The sequence below is a fragment of the Hyaena hyaena genome, unplaced genomic scaffold, assembly GCF_003009895.1.
Source record: "Hyaena hyaena isolate Hyena2069 unplaced genomic scaffold, ASM300989v1 scaffold_977, whole genome shotgun sequence".
Lineage (NCBI taxonomy): Eukaryota > Metazoa > Chordata > Mammalia > Carnivora > Hyaenidae > Hyaena > Hyaena hyaena.
Genome location: NW_024081607.1, coordinates 207,635 through 230,936, shown reverse-complemented (window position 1 = coordinate 230,936; position 23,302 = coordinate 207,635). Strand labels below are relative to the sequence as shown.

Genomic DNA, 23,302 nt, shown 5'->3' with positions numbered 1-23,302 from the left:
GAATGAAATCTTGCCATTTGCACCGATGTGGATGGAACTAGAATATATCATGCTAAGCAAAATAAGTCAGCCAGAGAAACACAAATATTATATGGTTTCACTCATATGTGGAATTTAAGAAACACAGATGCACATATGGGAAGGTTTTAAAAAACTGAAAGGTCAGTAGTCTTGGCAACCAAGAGTATATTTTATAAGTCTTGGTGATGATGAATTTGGTTTTGATTCTAAGTGGAATGGAAAGCTATCAAAAGTTTTTAAGTGGGAGAGTCATGTGATCTGATAGACACCTTAAAAAAGACCACTCTGGGGGCTCCTGGGTGGCTTAGTCGGTTAAGCGTCCGACTTTGGCTTAGGTCATGATCTCGCGGTTCGTGGGATCGAGCCCCGCGTCAGACTCTGTGCTGACTGCCAGCTCAGAGCCTGGAGCCTGTTTCAGAGTCTGTGACTCCCTCTTTCTCTGACCCTCCCCTGCTCACCCTGTCTCTCTCTCTCCTAGAAATAAATAAAACATTAAAAAATAATAAAAAAAGAGACCACTCTGACTACTGAGAGGAGAACAATTGCAAGGGATTGAGGTTAAAAGAAAAGAGATTAGAAAGGAAAGCTATTGCATTTGTCTCCATGAGAGATGAGTGGGTTAGAGATGACAGAGGACATGGAGAGAAGAGGAAAGAGCCAAGATATATTTTTGAGGTAGAGAGTGAGGGAAAGGAGGAATGAAAGGATATTTTGCTTTTTACTCATAGAAACTGGAAAAAGTAGTAGTATCTAGTGATAAAAGAGAGACGGGAGGAATGAATCAGGATTCTATTTCCATTTAAATGATTGGATGAGAAAGAAGAGATTGGAACAAGAAATGATGACTGATTTTTAAGAGATGTGGAGATTGGGGATCCTGTTGGCCATGAGACAAGACAATTTCCAGTGGACAGTTAGATATAAAGCTCTAGGGCCCATGAGGCAGTTTTGGCTAGAAAGCCTGGAGAATTTGAGACCCAATAGTCCATGTAGGAGTTGTGGGCATGAATTAGACACTGCTGGAAGAACATGCAAGAATAAGGGCAAAAGCTTGGGTAATATCAAATTTTCAATTAGTAGAGAAAGAGGTGTTAAGGGGAGTAGTGGTGATGAGAATATGTAACCAGAAATGCAGTAGAGAAAAATCAGCTAAAATAGGTATTATGAAAGCCAAGAAAGTAAAGAGATTTAAGAGAGAAGATATATTTCATGATTTCAAAGGTCCCAGAGAGGTCACATAGATAGCTATACTTGTCATTCTGAGAGGTTACTGAGACTTCTATTTGTATTATATATTGCCTCAGAGTTAAATGCAGAGATATTACAGAATAGATATCCAGATATCAATCAATTTGTGCTCCGTGAGCCAGGCACTGAATGTGATAACTTACCTTCAAAGTGTTTTAAACTAGTTTGGAGAAATCAGGTACATATAAATACACATGGTCAATTAAGTAAGACTATTTAATGAATGCTGAAGAAATGGGACAGGTAGTATATGCTACTGAAGATCTAAGCAGATAAGAAGGCACAGAAAACTGTGGTAGTCAGAATAGTCTTCACAAGTAAGAGAACTCTTGGTTCAGGACTCAGACTGGGTGAGACTGAGCTAGGCTAAAAGGGGACTTTGCAATTAGTGGGAATGACAATGAACAAAGTATAGGGGAACTAATACTTAAATTCATGTTAAGTCTGGCTGGGATAGGATCCTAAAATGGAGGAGGAGCTTAGCTATAGAACGTGTTATTTCATAGGCTGGAAGGCCGTAGACACACTTAGTCTAATACTCTTGTTTTATAAAGGATATAACAACCCAGAGATATTAAATTTGTTTAAATTCACAAGCCTACTCAATGGCAGAACCTGTTAAAGGCAAGGCAAGGATAGGAGATTAGTATAAGATTCTGAGGAGTCCCCAAAGGCAATCATAAATAAATAAATTGGAATTAACCCTGTAAACAAAGAAATAGCATTGACATTTTGAGGGAAAAAAAAGGGGGCGGGGAGTGAAATGTCAGATTAGCCAAGAGGCAGAGTGCAAAGGCAATGCCAAATGCAAGGAATTTTGGTGACTATCCAGCTTCTCACCTGGATCTTCTCATCTGAACCACAGAACACAAATAAATGATTTGAGTGATGATTTTCCGCATTCTCATAAGGATGGTATGTAACTTGTACCAGTCTAAATGCACAGGAAAGAGGTTAATTCATTATGTACAATCATGGGTCTTAGGGCTTGGTTGTCTTTTAGATTGCTGGTTGAAAAAGGCTGGCAGAAGAAGGAAAGGACAGATATGAAGGATATTGCAAATAGAAATTGGTAACTGATATTATGGCTTTTGTGAGGGAAGGAAGAATATTCCCATGTTATAAGCTAGGAAATTGGGAATGGGCTAGTATTACTAAAAGATATTATCGGGGGCGCCTGGGTGGCTTAGTCGGTTAAGCGTCCGACTTTCGCTTAGGTCATGATCTCGCGGTTCGTGGGTTCGAGCCCCGCGTCGAGCTCTGTGCTGACTGCCAGCTCAGAGCCTGGAGCCTGTTTCAGAGTCTGTCACTCCCTCTCTCTCTGACCCTCCCCTGCTCACGCTCTCTCTCTCTCTCTCTCCTAGAAATAAATAAAAAAACATTAAAAAAATTGTTTTTTAATTTAAAAAAAAGATATTGAGAGTAAAGGAGTCAGAGTTCAAATCTAGGGAGAAGATAATTAGTTTAACATGGGACTTTCTGAGATACCAACAAAAAAGAAAAGAAAAAAATATTTTTAGTACCTGGAAATCTTGGATTATGGGAAAATTAAATTTTCTATTGGTTTACCTATGGTTCTTATAGTTTGGATCTTTATAGATGGATTTTTACAGTATACCCAAATCCAATAAAAGTAACAATATTGATAAAATATATTTAATAAAATAAACTTTGGTTTGTACATGGGCCAGTTTCCAATGTCACCAGGATGCTAATGCAGAATTGTAGAGGCCTGCAGAAAAATCCTTAAGTATTGAAAGATATAGTCTTGCATAAAATGGGACGATACCTGTGATGACAAAATTGCATTTCTTTTTTAAGCCAAGAATTGATAGCTTTTTCCCACTTAAGTGAAGATAAACCTGAATTTAGTCCTGAGTATGCTTGAGTATACTTAAAGTATACTAGTGCCCAAACTTCTTAGATTCTTTCTTGAATACACATGTTCTTGGGCTTATTCTGGGCTTACCACATCTTCCAGCTGACATTCAAAAGCGAAGTCAAAGCCATTTGTGGTCATTGAAGTTCCCGTGACAGTTTTTGCTAGAAGGTTATGGCCCAATTCCAAACTGAGTAATTCTATTTTACAACTCCTCCTCCCTTTTCAATTATAGTCATCTTCATTTCCTCCTCTATACTGGTTTCACCCCAGAGGTGTAAGGTGTGGAGTTCAAGATGGAAGAAAGCATATGCAAGAAACTAGGTCTTCATGTTTTCTATACAACTCTCATTATTCAACACAAATCTGGCTGAGTTATCAAAGGCTATCACCTTGTGTATCCCTTCCTTCCTTCCTTCCTTCCTTCCTTCCTTCCTTCCTTCCTTCCTTCCTTCCTTCCTTCCTTCCTTCCTTCCTTCCTTCCTATGAGAGAGAGAGAGAGAGAGAGAGCAAGCTGAGGGGTGGGGGTAAAGGGAGGGAGAGAATCTTCAGCAGCCTCCACAGTCAGTGCAGAGTCCAATAAGGGGCTCCATCCCACAATCCCATAATCGTGGATCAACACCTGAGTCAAAATCAAGAGTCTGATGCTCAACCGACTGAACCACCCTGGCACCCCCACCCTGTATCTTTCAATCAAAAGCAATCAAAGCCTAGAGGAAAATTGAATTTATATTAGCATAAAAGACTTATTCAGTGAATACTAAATACCAACCTGATTTCTCCAGAGAAGCTTTCCCAGGTGATCAGAGTAAACAAGTCCTTGAGAGATTGCGAAAGGTATTCTTCAGAAAAGGAGTACGTTTGAATAAATCAAAACCCTAGGTCAGATTTGACTAAACAAAAACCCAACATTTTTTAACTGAGATAATATCATTCTCTCCTTCCTTCTGAAAATCTCTGAAGTTCTTAGAAATATTAATCTGATAAAACTTTGGAAGGAAAATTCTCCAAATGTCTAGAAATGGGATAAGTTTACAATGGGCTACTGACACAGTTTCACTACTGCTTTACATCTCTCAAATAAAATAATACCTTTTTAAACGTGATTTGAAGAGAAAGAACTTTCAAATGCAATGTCCACCAAATCATACCGAAAACCTATTTCCCTTCCCCCTCTAGAATCCTGTATGTGAGAGTTTGAATAGCCAAATTGAGCTGCCCTCAATACAACATGTAGCTGGATATTTAACAGCAAGTTAATCATTTAGAAACTGAGAATTTTCTTTTTAAAGATATCCTGTTTTGATTGGTGCGATGGGGAGGTAAAGAAATAGTGGAGACAATTGCCTGTACTGGAGATTGAATGGAATTGTGGAATGCATCTTTGCAATAGATGTTATGGATCCAATTTGGTGATTAGGAGGGGATTTTTACCTCTCAGCTTATACTCTAAGCAGGTAAATTGATTTCTGAACCAAAGAAAAGTAACAGTGAGGAGGAGGGTTTGCACTCTAATAGCTAACTCCCACTCTAGGCCAGTTCCTAGGCTAGTTGTGCTAAGAGATTCTCAAGCCCTTTAGATTTAGATTCTGAAGCAGTCAATTTTTGCTTAGCCTTTGGAGATCATTTTATTTATTTATTTCATTTGCCTCATCTAGTTCTTTTATATAGTCATTAATGGGAAGATATTAGGGTCTTTCAAATTTTCATTTAAAAATAACATTTTCTGAATAGTTATTGGAACTGGGTTTATAAATAATGGATGTAAGGCTAATTACCAAAATTCTACATTTAGAGCAAGCTGGTGCATATGGAGACAACAGCTCAATATTTTAGAAAGTGCCAATTTGCTAAAAATAGATAAATATGATGATCATTGCTGGAATTGATTCAAGGACATTCAAAATGCGATGACTAATATCAAGGGGTAGCACTTCCCTGATACAAATCCAAGGGAGATGTTTTACACCCATTATTTCCCAATCCTTTCATAGAAATAGATCCCAAAAACTAAAAAAGTAAAATTACAGCAAAGCCAGCCCATGTCAAATTAGCAAGAATATATGGTAGCTAGTATTCCTCTTAGACAAGTAGTACCTGCCCGAGTTCAGCTCCTGGAAGACCTTGGAAACCCAGTGCTTATCAACTCCAGGTGTGGAGATTTGCTCTAACCTTTATTTTTTATGTATAAAAGTTTATGAGATCAGTTATCTGTGTGGCTCTTGCTTCCTTTTTGAATTGTTAGTGATGACAACCCTACCAAAAATAGGAATATGCAGTACTGGACAACATGAAAGCAACTAATGGGGAAAATTAGTGATCCATCACATTTGAAATACATCTCTCCTGATCTAGATAGCTACCCTATTTTATATATTGTATATAAATCATAAATATTATGTGTCTATACACACACACATACATAAACACAAATATGTGTGTGTGTATTTTTCTCAGCTGATTTACCCTCTTACTAGATTCACGGGTGTGGACTTTCAGAAATTGTGTCTAAACTACACGACTTGGCCTATCCTTCAGAGATAATTGGTTTATTGGTAACTGATCCAAGAAGGACCAATCATATTCATTCATTCTCAGTCTTTCTTTGTTCTGAGTATAAATGTGTATATATGTGTGTGTGTGTGTGTGTGTGTGTGTATACACGCATTTACATATATCTTTATCTCTCATTTAGAATTTTGAATTGTGAGCTAGAGAAGTTAAGGTTATTAGCAACTGAGTCTTTTAAATACAGGGCTCCAGAAGTAAAGTCTATGAATTCCTGCTCTTGAGATTTCCAGATCTACTCTGGTTTCCATAAGCATGGCTATTCAACTTCTTAATTTTGTGTGATAGCTAGTTTCCCTTCAATAGATCCCTTTCATAGACACTTAAAGTTGATTTCTGTTACTTGTGCCCCCATCAAAGTACACATAAATAACAAAAGTGTGTATGTGTGTGTGTGTGTGTGTGTAAACACAAAGACAGAGACTGAGAGACAGAGATGAGAGAGAGACAAGTGGCTAGAGTGAAGGATTAAGGGGTGAAATTGACCATTAATAAACTATAAACATCATCAAGGAAATAATTGTTTCCCTCTGAGCACCAGCTTATTTCAAAATTAGTAGTTAATATGCCTTTCTATTAAATTCTATATAAGACCAACATACAAAAGATTTTCCAAAATACACATGATATTTTTTCTATATTAGACTTCTAGTCCTGGACAAACTTAATCCAATTACTATGCTTTAAAATATTGTAGAAAATTATCCAATATTAAGAAATCAAATTATTTGGGTTATAAAATTCCATTGCGTATATGAGAATTTGATAAATTTGTTTTATTAAGTTGGTTAACTTATGTCAATCAATCAGGGACACAGAAAAACAAATGTCCTTTGTAGAGATCCGGAGGGTTTAGGAGATTATATATGACATTAGAGTTGGTTTGGAAAAGGCTCAGGGTGGCCAATCACTTCTTCTGGTCACAGTTAATTCTTGATGCAATGAGGAACCTTGAAGTTGTATGAAATAGGGGCTCAGGTGATAATCTTTGAACTGTGCTTCCCCCAATCACTTCATCTCTATTTTCAGTCTCCCAACCAGCCTCACAGGCCTATTCTTCTGTCTGACTGGGCCCTCATGTGATGGATGTGAGCACAGCATGCCTCATCCTAGTGCTGAGAACCCAGTGCAGAAGTGACGTGGGGGCAGGGTTGGGGATGAGGGAGAAGGAGCCAGCTTAGCAAATGGAGAAGAGAAGAAATCTAAATGTGAAGGGAAGACTAAAACAGAAAAAAGATTAAAAGGAAAATAGGCGATGTTTCTAACTGCATTTGAACTGATCCTTGGGATTGCATGGCAATTTGAACACTGGCTTATTTAAATTCTGTCACTGCAGTTTTTGAAGGGAATGATAAAGATATACTGTGCTCCCATCCATTAGCATGGTTAGAATTTACTTTGTGGAGAGTAAGAGAGGAGGGATGGGAATGGAAGATAAATATATATACATATTCTGTACAGAGAACAAGGGTACTTCTTTGCATAGAACATGAACACTTTGCATTTCAGTATGTGGAATTCCTCAAGTGGAAATGCCTTTTGAAAAACACATTGTTTGCAAAACATTTTTATTTTTATCACTTTATTTTGAGCCTCACATCAACCTAGTGAAACAGGCAAGGCAGGATTTGGAGTGTTCTTTTTATGTGCCCATTACATAGATGGATAAACTGAGGCTCAGAATGATTGAGTTACTTACCCAACGTCACACGACAAGCAATTGGCAGAGCCAGGTCTAGAACCCAGGGGAAGGGTTTACTTCACTACAAAGACATGAAACAGGACATTAAACAAAGAACATCTAAGAGAATAAGATCTGTAAGTAATTAAGGACAGGAAATCTGGAGGGTCACACGCCCACACTATAACCCGAACCCACTGCAAATGTGCCACTCTGATCAAAGCAGACAGGAAAGGGAATTGTAGCTTTGACCACAGCCACTTTGTAAGGAGTATCAATAGAATTGAGTGTGCATTTACACAAAGCCAACTCCGAATAAGTTCACAGGAATGTTCTTCTGTTCCAAAACACCTCCCCTAATGGTCCCTTCCTACTTTTATCAATGAATCTTATTTATTGAGAAGCTACTATGTGCTAGACATACTATGTGCTAGACACACTATGTGCTTAAAATATATTTTTGTCTAAAACACCTATTTGGAAAGCTGGAAAGAACACTTTTTGTCTTGAAGTTCTCTCTTTATAGCCTCACACATCAAACACTAGCATGGGCCAATATCACTTAATCAGAAAACTCCACCTGGACGTGAAGAGGAAGAAAAAAAGAAAAACTCAAAGAAAGAGATTGAAAAAGATTGCGAGCAATGAGCAAGATATGGAATAAGGGTGTGGAGATTAGAAAATATTACGTAGCTTTAGCAGCTGAAGACCAACATCACCATAAATCATTTTTTCATACTGCTCTTCTCAAGGCCATGCCAATTCAGTCAGAGAAAATATACTACATAGAGTCGGGCAAAAAGCATGTTCATGGAAAGCTGTGGTTGCAGTTTGCCCTATATTAGCCACAATAGGCCTACTTCAGAATCCAAATCCCTTCAGTCTATTCAAAGGTAAGATAAAGTTGATCTGATTCTCATTCATGTAACAGACATTTGAGGGGCCACTTACCATTCAACCTCCCTTTACCTCCATGAAAGATTTCCCTTTGTGGAATAGTATTCTGTGGATACTTCGGTGGGAAGGAAGGAAACCCAAGAGGAGGCAAAACTGACTCTTGAACACAGGCCCCTGAGCACAGGCCAACACTACATGCATTTTTGGAAGTTTGTGTATCAGTGAAATATATCAGTTAAGTAGCCAAGAGATTGAGTCAACATGTGTAAGCACTGTGGGGTCCTAAAGGAAGGACACTTGAAGATCCAAGACTGGTAGCCATGTATCGAACCTGGCACTATGCTGACCTCAAGAGGGGGGACTAGGTTTCTGGGCTGGTGGCAGAAGAGGACACTGAAGGGAGGTTTTCAGATAGTACCAGTTACAGTAGTTTGCAGAATTCCGATATAAATGGGCTCATTTTGTGCCTCCTTTCATTGAAAACTGGTGGTTGTAATATTTATAGGCCAATAATAAGAATCACTGATGATTAGCTTCACCTTAAAATTTGATGCCAATAGACTAAATAAAAATCTACTAGGGTTTCTATCCATTTAGGTATGCCACATTTATGGAGTTTGTAAGCCTGATTTTATATTTATTTAGGAAACATATTATGCACTGATAAAACCAGTTACTGTATGTGTCAAACATTGTGGTAGGCCTGGAAGTAGAGAAAGAATTAAGATTCCACCCAAGTAGCTCCCAGCAGAGATGCCAGTTTGTGAAAAAAAAAAATAAAACAAATGCTATGCAGTACAACAGGTGATACAATAGTGATGTTACAAAATACAGCATAGGCACAAAGAAAGTGGAACTTAAGGTCAAGAATGGCTTCAAAGAGCTAACTCTGACAGAGGAAATGGGAATTTTCCAGGCAGAGAGAGAAGTGTCATGTTGGCAGAGAATACAGCATGTGTAAAGGTACCAAGGCCTGAAATATTGATGTGGTGCCACGTGGTAGGAAGAGCGGGTATTTGAGGATGGCATTGGAAAGGAAGACAAGGCTAGATCATGTCATCCATGCTGAGGACTTTGCATTTTAGTTTACAGTTAACAGGAGACCACTGGTGTATTTCAACAAGGAAAATCATATGACTAGATTTACATAAGGTGAAGTATAATGTGGTGTTCTATGCAAGAAGAATCGGAAGAGAGCAAAATGGAGATAGGAAGTCTGTGCAAGAAGTTATTGCCTTGGTCCAGATGAGAGGTAATGAAAGTCAGAACCAGGTTATCTGTGGTGAAGTTGAAAAGCAGAGGATGAATTCAAAAGCTTTTTACCTAGAATCAAAAAATGTAGTATCTGGATGTGAGGATTGAAGGATGGGACTGCCTTCAAGACTTCTCCTAGGTTCCCAGAGCTCAGAAGCTGGATAGAAGGTGTTGTGGCATAAAAGTAGGAATCTGGAGGAAGACTAAGTGGTACCACACAGAAGATACTCTGTCTGGTTTTGTACATTTTTGCGGATGTCTTGGAAATACCTAGACCTAGTGATATGCATGGATTAGGTGCTAAGGAAAGGTATCTATAGTCTACAGATTTGAAAATCACCCAGTGGTTAAAACTCCCAACATGGATGACATCATCTAATGTGATTGATGGATGTGTCGATTAGTGTGTCGATGGATGCCAACTATTGGATCAAGATCATTAACCAGAAGATAATTGATATTTGGGGGGAAGAGAGTGAAAAAGCCAGCAAGGAAGACTGAGAAAAAACTTATCTAGGAAGGAGGAGAGCCAGGGTAGCTACCATGGGAGAAAAGTGAGGAATTTCAGGAAGAGGAAGGGACCACAATCCAAAATACCAAAGAGATATCAAGTAAGATGGAAACCAAAGAGTCACTGTTTGTGATGTCTTTTTCAGAATATGAGAACAGAAGCTTTATTAAAGTAAATGGAATAAGAAATGAAGAGTGATGAAGAAGAGGAATCATCCATGACCAAAAGGAACTGTTTGTTAAAAACAGGCACACAGCAATCCTGACAAACTGGGAATTCCAAACCAAGACTCAACATCGCAAAACTTGGAGAGAAAATTTTCTCACTTTTGTATCGATTTTGTCTTCATGTGAGTTTGGTTTAATCCCTACAGATACTCCTTAGGGTCAGGAAGTTGAGGGTTTTGTTAGTTTGGTTTTATATTTGGTTTTTAGACTCCATCTCATAGGAGGAAACTGAAGCCCAATATTATGTGATTCATTCAAGATCACAGAATCAGTAAGTGGCATACACTGAGGACTCTCAGCACAGTGCTCTTCCCAACACCTCAAAGAATGTTAAGCAGACTTCAATACAATGGTGCAGAGACAACCTGACCACACTTCAAAAGGGAGAATTGCCCATAATCACTTTTTTTGATCAATAATAGACACGCTTGGTTGCCTGAATGCTTCTATGATACCTAATAGGGAAGTGAATAATTAAATGCTGTATCTTCCCTTGAGATGACCTGCTATGTACTTCATCTGAAATGTTCCTTTAATATTAGAGGAAGATTTTAGACATGTCTTGCTCTATAAATGAGAACAAGGGGAACATTTGGCTAATATATATGCTCGACTGTTGACTGAAAGAAACCCCCTCTTCTTTATGAGGCCAGGTAAAACAGAAGGATGTGGATTAATCAGCCCCAGGCACAACACTGACAATTTCACCATGACGGAGGCAAAGGAGACCCTAAACCACTCTCCCTCTAAATGAACAGGAGCTCTGCCCTTTCAAATAAAACATGAGAAGAGGTTTCCGTAGTTTTGCCAACTCAGCAAGAGAAAATTAACCCTACATTTTCTTATCCCAATTGCCTCAGCATGGGTGTGGAGGGGGGGACCTGAGTTACAGGCTGACAGCGTAAGAATGCAGGACTCCTTGTGAATGCACCCTAATCATGGGCTAGAAGGAATGAGATATGAACTCATTTCTAGATTTACCATGAATTTTCTAAGGTTCCCTGCAAGTCCAGATAATTTGGCAGGAAAAAAAAATGCCCTTAAATGATTTCTTCTTGTTTAAATTTGGAAATGTGTAATAGAAATCACCATTAAAAAAAAGTTTCAATTATATTAAGTAGAATGCCTCCATTTAATTAATTCACTTAGTCCCTGGTTGACACTGGGTGTGGCTCAGTGAGATTTAGGAGGAATCCAATTTATCACTAGGAGGAAGCGTCTGCACCAAGCGGCAAGGCAAGGCGGTATCCTTCCACACCTTTCCAGCACTGCAAGGGAAAGGCGCAGTGAGGCTGGAATTCCAAACCACAGCTCACACCCTCTCAGATAAGAATTGTTTTACGAGGAAAAAAGCAGATGTTGGTGGGGTTGAGGGGTGGGGGACGGAGGGGAGGCTTGCTTGCACCGGTATTCTTTACACTTAGATTACAATTTAAAATCCTTATTTTTAAACAAAGGAAACACCTCAGTTCTCTGGCTTTGTGGACTCAGATCCCATCTTGCAAGTTTTTCATCATCTGCAATACGCATGGTAATTAAGCTATTTAAAGTTAGCCCCAAGATATTTGAAAATCACAAACCAATACAATCTCCGGGATTCTTTTATTTTATTCTTCCTCTGCCCCCTCCTTTACCCTCTTCCCTTTGCCACCCCATTCCCATTCTCTTCTTCCTGCTCTAATATTCCAGAGGGGTAATTAATGGCTAATAAAGATCATTTACGCTTTCCTCTCACCCACTGGCCACGTATTACAACTCAGAAATCCAAGATTGCTTCTTTATGCAGCTCAAGTGGAAGAGGAAGGAAGTGCAATCCCTCCAGCCCCCTCCCACGTTTCTGCTGGATTTCATGGGTGTGGCAGAGTTTAGACCTTTGCAGGTTTTTGCCCTTGTTTTATTCCCTGTTAAGGACAAGCATGATGAATAGATGGCAGAAGATAAACACAATCGGGTTCTGCCTTGAATGATACAGGATCATTTCACCCACAAGCAGGAAACCTGTGTGAGACTTAAGTACTCACGCTATATAAATGCCAGTCAATGTAGTATGGAGCCCACGCCCTGAATACACCATTTCCTTCTGTCTGATTTAATGGTACCCTAAATACTGACTTACGTGAATGATACACAACAGTACTCAATAGGGCACATGACCATTTCACACAGAAGTACACACATATGAAATGCATGGGTTAATACAACAATATCCATACCTTTCATTTTCTCTCTTGAATATGAATTATGCTAAAACACACGCGGGCATGTGGAATCTATACAGAGTACATGCGTGACTGTTGTACATGGAGAATGCGGATGCGACACGCATTTACATGTGAATTTCTAAAACTCCCTGAACACAATTTCAGCTTTATCACTGCACATCCCTGTGAATACTTGGGGCTGTTAGTGAGATAGAACCCAAGTAAAAGCAGCTGTCCCCTTTTTGGGAAGGGAATTCTTTCAGCTTAATTCCCTTTCTAAAATTATGCTTGGTTTCCTTTGTCAAAGGGGATGTGTATATACTTGTATGTGATACATACGGTGGCAAAAAGTTGTAAACCAGCATATTTTTCTATCCAAAATTAAAGCTTTTTTAATGAATAGCATTGGCTTCCTTAGGGCTCCGCCTTCCTAAATTTTATTTCCTCAGCTCACCAGTGGGGTAACCTCAGAACGTTTCCTTGATAGTGTGCTTAACCCAGCCACCTGTATCTATTGCATTTATGTATTAGAATGAAGGAAGACAAGAAAGGAAATGTCCTGGTTTGAGAAATGAGCCAATGGAAGCATCAGTCTCTAGAACCAGAGAACATTTTAGGAAAGGGTTGCCTGTAAGACTCTCATGCTCTTCTTCAAACACCCCTATACATACAAACCACACACAAAATCCCTGGGGTGCCTGCTACATTTATTTATTTATTTATTTATTTATTTAAACTTATTTATTTTCCCCATTCCTCTCCACCCTCTGCACCCACTGATCTGATATTCTGTTTCCCTTCCCCTCCCTCCTCCTTCTCCATCCTCATAGGGCGATGGCTAAATGTGCAAAGCTGGCAGGCTGTTTCCTCTCCACACCCCTCCACCCCCTTCGGATTCAGCGAGTGTATTACAAATTGCCCAATATCCAATACCTGTACAGGAATAATGCCTAAATCCTATCTCTTGCACCCCACCCCTAAGGCAATCAACCTGCAAAGGGCTTTTTTGACCAAGACGGCCTCCCTTCCCACGAGTATGCACACACACGCGCGCGCGCACACACACGCACACGCACACTCACACACACACACACACACACTCCCCCACATCTCACACCCATTTTTTTCTCTTTCACCTTCGCCAAAATCTCTCAAACACGTTCCAATAAATGTTTGAAAGCTTCGTTTGAAGAATGCCAGGACACTGCCGGTTGCTGCAGAATACAGAACTCGTCATTCCTCCCCACCCTCAGCCCAATCAAGTTTCTAAAATGTCTTTCAAGAAATAAGTGAGCAATTTGCAATTGAAGAGAAACCTGGGTAGTGGGGGAGAAAAGGAGGGGACTTGGATTCTCGCAAATCCCCTATGTGTCCCTCTTCCTGATGAAAACGAGTCACCATGCTTATTATCCAAAATGTTAGCCCGTCTCGTGTCACTGACGATTCCAGGAAAGATGCAACGAAAGGGAGAAGGGAAAAGACCTGATTTCCAACAGGTAATACTCGGCTCGTCTTTCCCATCCCATCGGAGCCCAAAGCTCCTAGGGGCGTGGTCCACCCTCTCCTCCGACCAGCTGGTGCACAATCGGCTACCGATCTTGGGAAGGGGATTTTCCCCTTCCACACCGCCAATTTCTCCCACAGCCCCAGTTGTCTCTAGATTCTCTTTTAAAAAAAAAAAAATCTTTCAAATCACAGTTTCATTCATTCATTGAAAAATAAATAAATAAATCCCTCCCATGTTTTTCCATTAATACCTGCGCCCAATTGAAGCTCATGCATGGACGAAATAAGGCTTCTTCCGCAGCACATGTGAGAAAATTGTACGACAGAACAAGCAACACTTATTACTGGATATTATTCCTTCAACCCTGCTTTTTGCAAATAATTTAAAGAATTGCCTCCGCATCTTGTAGGTAGAGTCCACATCTTCTCCCCACACCCCTCTCTATATCCACACCCGCAAAACCAAAGACCTAAAACGCTGAACATTCACTAAGAGCCCGGAAAATCTTATTTCTAGCCAAACAGGCATCTTTTTTCTAACCTCATCCTAATTAGTAGCAGCGTTCCCAGACCAGAGCATGAAAGACAGAATGGAATAAAAGCTGGGATGCAACCATCAGTTACCATATGCTAAGGAAACTCTGGCACCATGGCCAGAGCAGAAGCAGTTAAAATATTTTTTTTCCTGCCTTTACAGGGAAATATTGCAGTCTGGTAATTTCACAACAGCAAGAAGTAAAAATCTTTAGCTCTACCTGTTTGGTTCTTCTCATACAGCACAGCATGGTTGTATCGTCCCTTGCCTTCTTCCTGCCTTCTCTCCTTCCTCCTCTCTCTTTCTTATTCCCCCCCTCTCCACCTCTTTTCTGCTCGCTTGCTCACTCGCTCTCTCGCGCTAGCGCGCTCTCCCTCTCCCTCCCTCCCTCCCTCTCTCTCTCTCTCTCCCTCACACACACCAGGGCAGTTAGCAGCAACTGTAAGGTCCACAGCTACTGCTCAGCGCACATGCTCGCTGGCTCTCTCCCTCTCCCTCTCCGGCTCTCTCCTCGGCCCTCTCTTCCCCTTTTCTCCCCTTTCCCCCGTCTATCTGTCTTTTTCTTCCCTTTCTCTTTCTCAGAATTGTTCACTAGCTTTCAATGACTAATCACTTCCCCAGCCCCCACCCCCCTTCCAGACAGTCACCCCCTCCCAGTCCCCTGCCAGCCTCATGAATATTTAAACATCTCCAATCTGGACCCAATTACCCACCGACTTTCCCACTGCATTGAGAGGATGGTGGGGTGGGGGTAGAGACGGATATTCCAGCCGGTTCAGGAGATTGGATGGAATGTGTTTTAGGGAAGGGGGGCTTGAGGAACGCTTGTATTTCTTTACTAACTCTTCTCTTTTCCAATATCATAAAAGCAAAGAACAGCTATTCCAAATGAGTAGTCAGACCTGTACCAATATGTTATATTTGCTATTTAGATTTTATGTACATTTAATAATTGTGAGGGTTAGGTTCTCTCTCTCAAAAAAAAGAAAGAAATATGTAAATATCATACTGTATGTATACTCTTCTCAGTATTCATGTAATCTAAAACATATATATAAGCTTAAATATGCACAAAAAGCATATCTTACAAGATCCTTGAGAAATCCACATGAATATGTAGCATTTTAAACATTCTAAGCACTTGAGTTAAGAAATGATAACCAATGTTTAGGAATTAGCATCCATATCTAAAATCACGTGGTGGATCTTTTCTTAATGCACTCACACCTCTTTGAAAATTGGGGTTTCTTCTAATTTTACTAAAAAAGTAGAGCACATTTAAAAATAAGTCTGTGTAATATTAATTGTACCCAAAATGATATTTTACAGTTTGGGCAAGAAGAATAAGAGCAAAGATAATTGTTATGGGAAAATAAACCCATATATTGTGATGCCTGTCTTCAATTCCTTCTATGGTCTTTCATAATTTGGGTAGAGGAAAATATGACTTTAAGAAAAAGTGTATACAACAGATTTTTAGATATATGGTACTATGTGATCTTGAGAATATTACTGAACCTCCCTGTACCTAATTTTCTAATCTGTAAAATAGGGATTATAATGTCAACGATTTGTGAGGACCAAATAATATAATGTACGTAAAGCATACATTGGAATGGAGCCATTCTTAATCCACAGTAGCTTTACCTTAAAGACTGTTCTTTTCTGAAGTTTTGGTGGCATTTTAAAGTGAATATCTCAAGGAACTTTTCAAACTATTTCTTGTTGTTCATTAGTGATGACAAGCATCCCCAATTAAACACCTCATATTCTTTCCAGCCTCTCCTAGACACAAGTTTACTTAGTAGGTGTCAACCAGACGGCTTATTATCATACATATTATCAGGATTACCGAGCTTACCAGGTGCTTAATACATTTTTACAGAATTCAAGATTCATCCATCTCAGAATGGATTATCATTGAGAGATATTTAAGGGGTCATGGTTGTAAATTATCCCCAGAGGCCTTTCTGAGCATGACCTGCTTCAAATCCAGCCTTACTTGCTCTTTTACTCTTGTTTGCTTCTTAATTATCATATTTTATGATATGAAACAGAACTAAATCCTGAGTTTAATATTTTTATAATATTTTTTAAGTTTATTTATTTTGTGAGAGAGAGTGTGAGTGGGGAAGGGGCAGAGAGAGAGGGAGAGAGAGAATCCCAAACAGATTCTGCACTGTCAGCACAGAGCCCAACATGAGGCTGGATCTCATTAACCATGAGATCATTACCTGAGTCAAAATAAGAGTTGGGCACTTGACCAAATGAGTCACCCAGACACACCTGAGTTTAATAAATTTTTAATGTTATAATGAGTTTAGTCAGGGTCAGCTTTCAAAAACAATGGATGTAAGTGATAGAAGAGGGCAAAGAATGGGTAAGAAATAGCTCCATCAGAGACATTTCAGTGAAGACCACCCTACCTGCCTGCTAGGGGCTGGAGAGTGGAAATGAAAGGAGGCAGAGGAGGTGAGGACTGGGGGCAAAGGAGAAGAAATTGCTTCTTTCAGTGTTTAAACAGACACATAACTTCACTGATTATGACCATTTTGTCAACTCTGGCAACCTAGTTGGTCACAGAAAGAGACCAACTCCTTTCTTTTTCAACCCACTCCTCTCCGCCTTCCCAATTATATCTTGTTTTCTCCTCTATTTTTTGGAAGGAACCTGGGAAACAACATGATATAATGAAGTCAGACAGAGCCTAGAGCTCAAAACCAGGTATGGGTGAACTCTGTGACTAAACACATTAAACCATCCTTTTGGCATCAGTTTCCTCAGAAGTTTACATGCATTGTTTCATCTAATACTCCAAATGAGGGAGGTATGATCTTTAATCCCATTTTGATAGGGATACTTAAGCTAAGTGAATTAAGTACATAGACGAGGTCACATGGTTGATAAGAGGTAAAGCTTGGACTCCAAAACATTCTTAACCACTAAGCCACATGGCATTCAGTGGTCCCCTACAACTCATTACCTATGGTCTTTAGAGGACCAGGGGATTAGACAATGCAGTGGAAGTTTTTGTGGTGAAATGAAATCAGCATTCTGCAAGGTCCACCTAACAGTCCAAGCCTTTACCTTAAAAGTCATGGAGGAAAAGCTGATACCCTCATCCAACAGGAAGCCCTCTGTATACTTCTGACCAAATATCACATACTTCAACCACTCTCCGGTGCCTCAGTATTTAGGGTCCTCCCCATTCCAAATGCCATCCTTTGGACATACTACATTCAGTCAATGAGCCTCTAAAATTACTTCCCAGTAGGGAGCTCAAAATTCCAAATTTAGTTTAAATACTATGGAATCATTTCCAGTAGATAAGATAAGATAGGATAGGATAGGATATGTTAAGATACCAGTATTGTCCTGATCTCTACCAGTGGACTCAGTGGATCCACTAATCCTTATCCCCTTACAATAAATCCCAGTAAATGCCTAGGCTTAAACACCATGATAACTAATGAGACTGTCAAGTAACTTCCTAACTATAAGTTAGGCAGTAATATCATTCTAGAAGAGGGTGAAGAGTGGTGGAGGCCAGGTGCCAGTTCCATTCTCAGCTCTCTTTGAATTTCATACTAAAGTGATATTGTTGGGGCGCCTGGGTGGCTTAGTCGGTTAAGCGTCCGACTTTCGCTTAGGTCATGATCTCGCGGTTCGTGGGTTCGAGCCCCGCGTCGGGCTCTGTGCTGACGGCCAGCTCAGAGCCTGGAGCCTGTTTCAGTCTGTGACTCCCTCTCTCTCTGACCCTCCCCTGCTCACGCTGTCTCTCTCTCTCTCTCCTAGAAATAAATAAAAAAATAAAAAAATAAAAAATAAAGTGATATTGTTTTCATAATAAACCCAGAAGTCTCTGGGCTTTACTAAGGGCTTTGTTAGGCTGTGTGCCATTTTAGGAACAGGACTGGCACTTGAGAGAAGAATGTCAGCAATGTTCATCTTTTTTATTTTCCCTTTCAGGTGCTAATTTTTCATAGCTTTTAGTCTTAGCTTTTTACCTACTGTATTTTTCTGCAACAGCTGCCATAGCAAAATACCACAAACTGAGTGGCTTAAACAATGAAAATTTATTTTCTCACAGTTCTGGAGGCCAGAAGTTCAAGATCAAGATGCCAGCAGGCCTGGTTTTCTCTGAGGGCTCTATGGGAAATATCTATTCCAGAACTCTCTCTTTGGCTTGCAGAAGGCCACCTTCTTACTGCCTCTTCACATGGTTGTCCCTCTGTGCACTTGAATACCTAGTGTCCAAATTTCTTCTTAAAGGATATCAGTCATATTGGGTTAGAACACACTCATTTCACCTCATTTAACCTCAGTTACCTCTTTAAAAGCCCTATATCCAAATGTAGTCACATTCTAAGGTACTGGGGGTCAGAGCTTCGACATATATCTTTTGGAGAACACAATTCAGTCCCTTAACACGGGGATTCTCTATTGGTATTTTTGCACATCTTTTATTTATTCAACATTTTCTATGTTACTAAAACCTCCCACCCTCAAGGAGATACACACATATGTGAAAAGTGAAACAAGTGCTGTTTGGGCAAAACATGATTCAATGTCAAATGTGCGTTACAAGAATTTAGAACATGAGAGAAATCACCATGGACTAGTGTAGACCTTCCATTTCATGATTAGGATTTGAAAAAGTACAGGAGACATGATGAGTTTTAGAGAAGGGAAAGAGATCGATCACATTGGAAAAGGCAAAATGTACAACAAATCCCTGCATGATCAAGAGACTGTCAATATGTGGAAGAGGGACAGTAGCAAAGGAGGGTAGTAAGAGAGAACTTCAGAAGGACAGGCCACACTCAGACTGGGAAGAACTTTAAGGGTTGGGCAAGGGGTTGTATTATTGTCCTAGGGCTGCCATAACTAATTTATACAAACTTGGGGGCTTAAGATTACAGAAATTTATTCTTTCACATTTCTGGGTGTGAAACACCCAAACAAATTTAGTGTTGCAGGATTAGTTCCTTCTGACGCCTTTCCTCTGAGGGAAAGTCCATTCCATACCATTCTCCTAGCCCCTGGTGGCTGTGGCAGTCTTTGGCATTTCTTGGTCTGAAGATGCATCACTCCAATCTCTGCCTCCATCTTCACATGGCCTCCCTTCCTTCAGTTTCTGAGTCTTTTCCTCTTTTTATAAGGACACTTGTCACTGAATCTTGGGTCCACACTAAATCCAGGATGCTTTCATTCCAGGATCAGTAAATTAATTACATCTCCAAAGATCCTTTGTCCAAGTAATGTCATATCCACAGAACTGAGGATTAGAATTTAGATACAGCTTTAAAAAAAATTAATGTTTTATTTATTTTTGAGAGAGAGAGAGAGAGAGGGAGAGAGCAAGCAGGGGGAAGGTCAGAGAACAAGGAAGACCCAGAATCTGAAGACAGGCTCCAGGCTCTGAGCTGTCAGCACAGAAGCCTACATGGGGCTCTATCCCACAAACTGCGAAATCATGACCTGAGCCAAAGTCGGATGCTCAACTGACTGAGCCACCCAGGCGCCCCTATATACAGCTTTTTGAGGAACACAAGTCAACCTACTAGAGGGGATTTGACATTTAGACGTAAGGTTTGTTAACAGGAACAGTTTAGACAATGCCTATGGTAATGTTATATAGTATGGAATGGTGAAAAGGGTACACTGGGTCCTGGTGAGAGAACCACGGAATTGTTCTAATGCCTAGTTCAGGGAGGAAAGGTGGAGAAAAAGTGAACTGTCATTCGCTGATGGCCCAATATGTTTCAGGGATCACATATTTTGTACTTTCCCATATTTTGTCTCATTCCCCTCACAGAAGAGTATCTTGGGGGACGAGAAAAATGGAAGAGCCAAAACTGGAGATTGGGCCTGGGCAGCCTAGAGAATGAAAACAGGAAACCCAGATGTGAGGAGGTCCAGAAAAAGGGCTGGTACTGTGAGGGAGGTGATGAGTCAATTTTGAAAGCATTCATTTTAAGGAAGCATTGAAAGGTTCAAGTGTGTCGCAGGATCAGATTGTAAGAAAGAAGATGCAAAAGTTGTCTGAGCCTGCCAAAGGTTTCCAGGCAGGCACGGCTCCATCTGGTTCCAGGGAGAGGCCAGGCTTTATGAAATGACGTCACCGTATTCATTAGGCTGATAGCATTTCAGTACTGCCTCACTGCCAGAATTCATCCTGCTTCCTGTGGACAGACCCTCTAAATCTATCCATCTTTCCAAACTTGCCTCAAATGCCCAGAGTTTCTCCTTCCAAAACTCTGGAGGCCATCTGAATCTGTGAGTAGCCAGGGAAGTCTCAGGGAGGGACCCATGTGCTGGTGGCACAGGAGAAGATGAAAGGTATGTGACCCATAAGCTAAGACTCCATTGCCCTGCAGCTCGGGAGGAAGCGTATGATTGCCTGAGTGGACAAATCTAACTGTGTGGCTTGTGGAATATATTAAGCAGCTGATGTGAAAAACTCCATCAGGTTACACAAATCTCTACCACCAACACACAATCAGAGGCTGAAATTAGAGTTTCATTTGATTTGGTCATTGAAGGGACTACGAACTTGTCACATACTTCTTCTCTGTTCCCCTTGAAGTTTTGTGATAACTTGTTTTCCAGGCTATCTCCTCCTTGTAATGCACATTCCTAGAGGGCAAGCACCATGTCTTGGCCTTTTTAACTTGTTTCTGGTATTTCCAGCAGGAGCATAGGTAGGTTTTATGGGACATAAAGCCTATATGACTTAGGGGAGATTTCTTTAAGAAAAAGAATACAAGTATGAAAGTGGGTATTTATTTATTTATTTGGAATAAGAAACCACACATCTCTGCCTGACAAATCTCTGTAATTCTTATGTTTTGGGCTGTGTGTTTTTTAATCATCTCTTTGTATAACAATGTAATGTAATCTTCTAAAAGAGAATGGAAAGATAGTCTTTCCTCTCACACAGTAGATTGGATTTGTTTTTATTCTTGGTAGTTGGGGGACTTAAAACATGAGACCACATACAGAGGTGTTTTTGGTAAAGGGCACTAGCAATAATGCATAAATACAGGAATTCTTAGAAATTTCAAGGAAAAAAATAGCATGATATATTTATAAATTGTGAATTATTAATTATGTGGCATTATCAAATTTATTCCTGACAGAAAAGGACTTCAGTTTTGGTTAGGCTTTGGTAAAAACTGAATCTCTCACCTAAAATTTTATACAGCTAATGATTGGAAAACTTTCCCACAGACTAGCTTTTGGTTCATACATTTCAAATCTTGTTTCACATCTTTACCACATGACTGGGGTTTATGTGTTATAGGCCAAGTGATGCTTATATTTGAATCAATCGCTGGCTCAGCACTTCAGGTTACCATGCTCGGTGAGTTGGCTCACTGTATTCCTGGCAGCCATAAGTGGCTAGCAATAAGTTACCTGTACATAAAAGCCCCAAGAAGAAACATAAATATATCCCATTAAACCCAATCTAAATGTAAAACCAATACAACCACATCTTAACCTGGTTCCTAGAAGTGCCACTCAACACAATCTGACTTGAGGGGAAATGTTGCAGAAGGGAAGTTTGAGTGGAAAGAGACAGAAGTCTAATGGATTCTTATTAAAATATCTTACTATTTCCTATTTGATACAGATGTACAAGCACGTGGCTCATGGCCCAAGTACGTGAGGACCCCTGAAACTTAAGCTGAATTAGCTTCCTTGTAAATTTGCTTCTTATTTCTAGTATTGATACAGAGCCATTAAGTCTTCAATAAATAGTTGTTAAATAAGTATATGGGGTGGGGGGGAAGGGAGAGAAGAAAGTGGGGAAGGCAAGAAGGGAAAAAAGAGAGGGAAGAAAGCTGTTTGACCAAAATTTTAAACATTAACTTTAAGGATCCCCAGTTGTTTTATTTTTTTTAAGTGTATTTATTTATTTTGAGGGTGAGGGAGAACAAGCATGCAAGCAGGAAAGGGACAGAGAGAGAAGATCCCAAGCAGGCTCCATGCTGTCAGTGCAGAGCCCTTTGTGGGGCTTAATCTCACAAACCATGAGATCATGACCTAAGCCAAAATCAAGAGTCAGATGCTTAACTGAGCCACCCAAGAGCCCCCATCCCCAGTTGTTTTAATCTGCAATTATTATTTTGTTTTGAAAAAGAAACATGGCTGTTTTTCACCATCTCCACTCACATCCTGAATTTGTCCCATTCTAAACCTCCTTCTGGAGAAATGACAAAAGGCAGCCTTCCTGGCGGGGTCCAAATATGAGACTCCCCATATGTGTTCCATTAAATGTTAACCCCCCACTATGCAGGGAATCAGAGAGGTGTGCTTCTCCAAAGACTATATAGCTAAATTCATCACCTTTTATTTTCTCCCATGTCTTGTGATACCTCTTTTACTATTTCCGATAGACTAGAGAATTTTAGGAGGTGTGGTACACTATACAATGTATAGTCGGACAGTAAGAGAAATTTCAGATACAGAGCTTCATATTATTTAATTTGTTCATCTTGGCTTCAAGCACTGATAGATTTCACTTAAACATTATTAATTCAATGTTCATTCAAACACAGTAGCTCATCCTGTAATATAATCCCTTGGTTTATTTTTCTCCCTGTTTCCTTTCCTCACCCCACCATGAATTCTGTCAAGTCTAGAACTGAGCTTTTTTGCTTAAACAACTTTGATCCTTTTCTGTCTGAAATCCAAGTATACTCTCCTTTACATTAAAATTCTTTACAGTGAAGCCATCCAAAACATAGAGTGGCTAATGTACTCTGTCC

The 23,302-nt window shown here is 39.9% G+C and overlaps 1 protein-coding gene across 1 annotated transcript in view; it reads right to left on the bottom strand.

The window, feature by feature from the left end:
* The window catches only part of GAP43 (growth associated protein 43), a 100,161-nt gene extending 85,323 nt beyond the window's left edge, over positions 1-14,838 (bottom strand). The window contains exon 1 of the mRNA XM_039221268.1: positions 14,749-14,838. Coding sequence (XP_039077199.1) covers positions 14,749-14,778 — 30 coding nt within the window. The 5' untranslated portion in view covers positions 14,779-14,838. The remainder of the gene's footprint in view (positions 1-14,748) is intronic.
* Between the last annotated feature and the right edge of the window lie 8,464 nt (positions 14,839-23,302).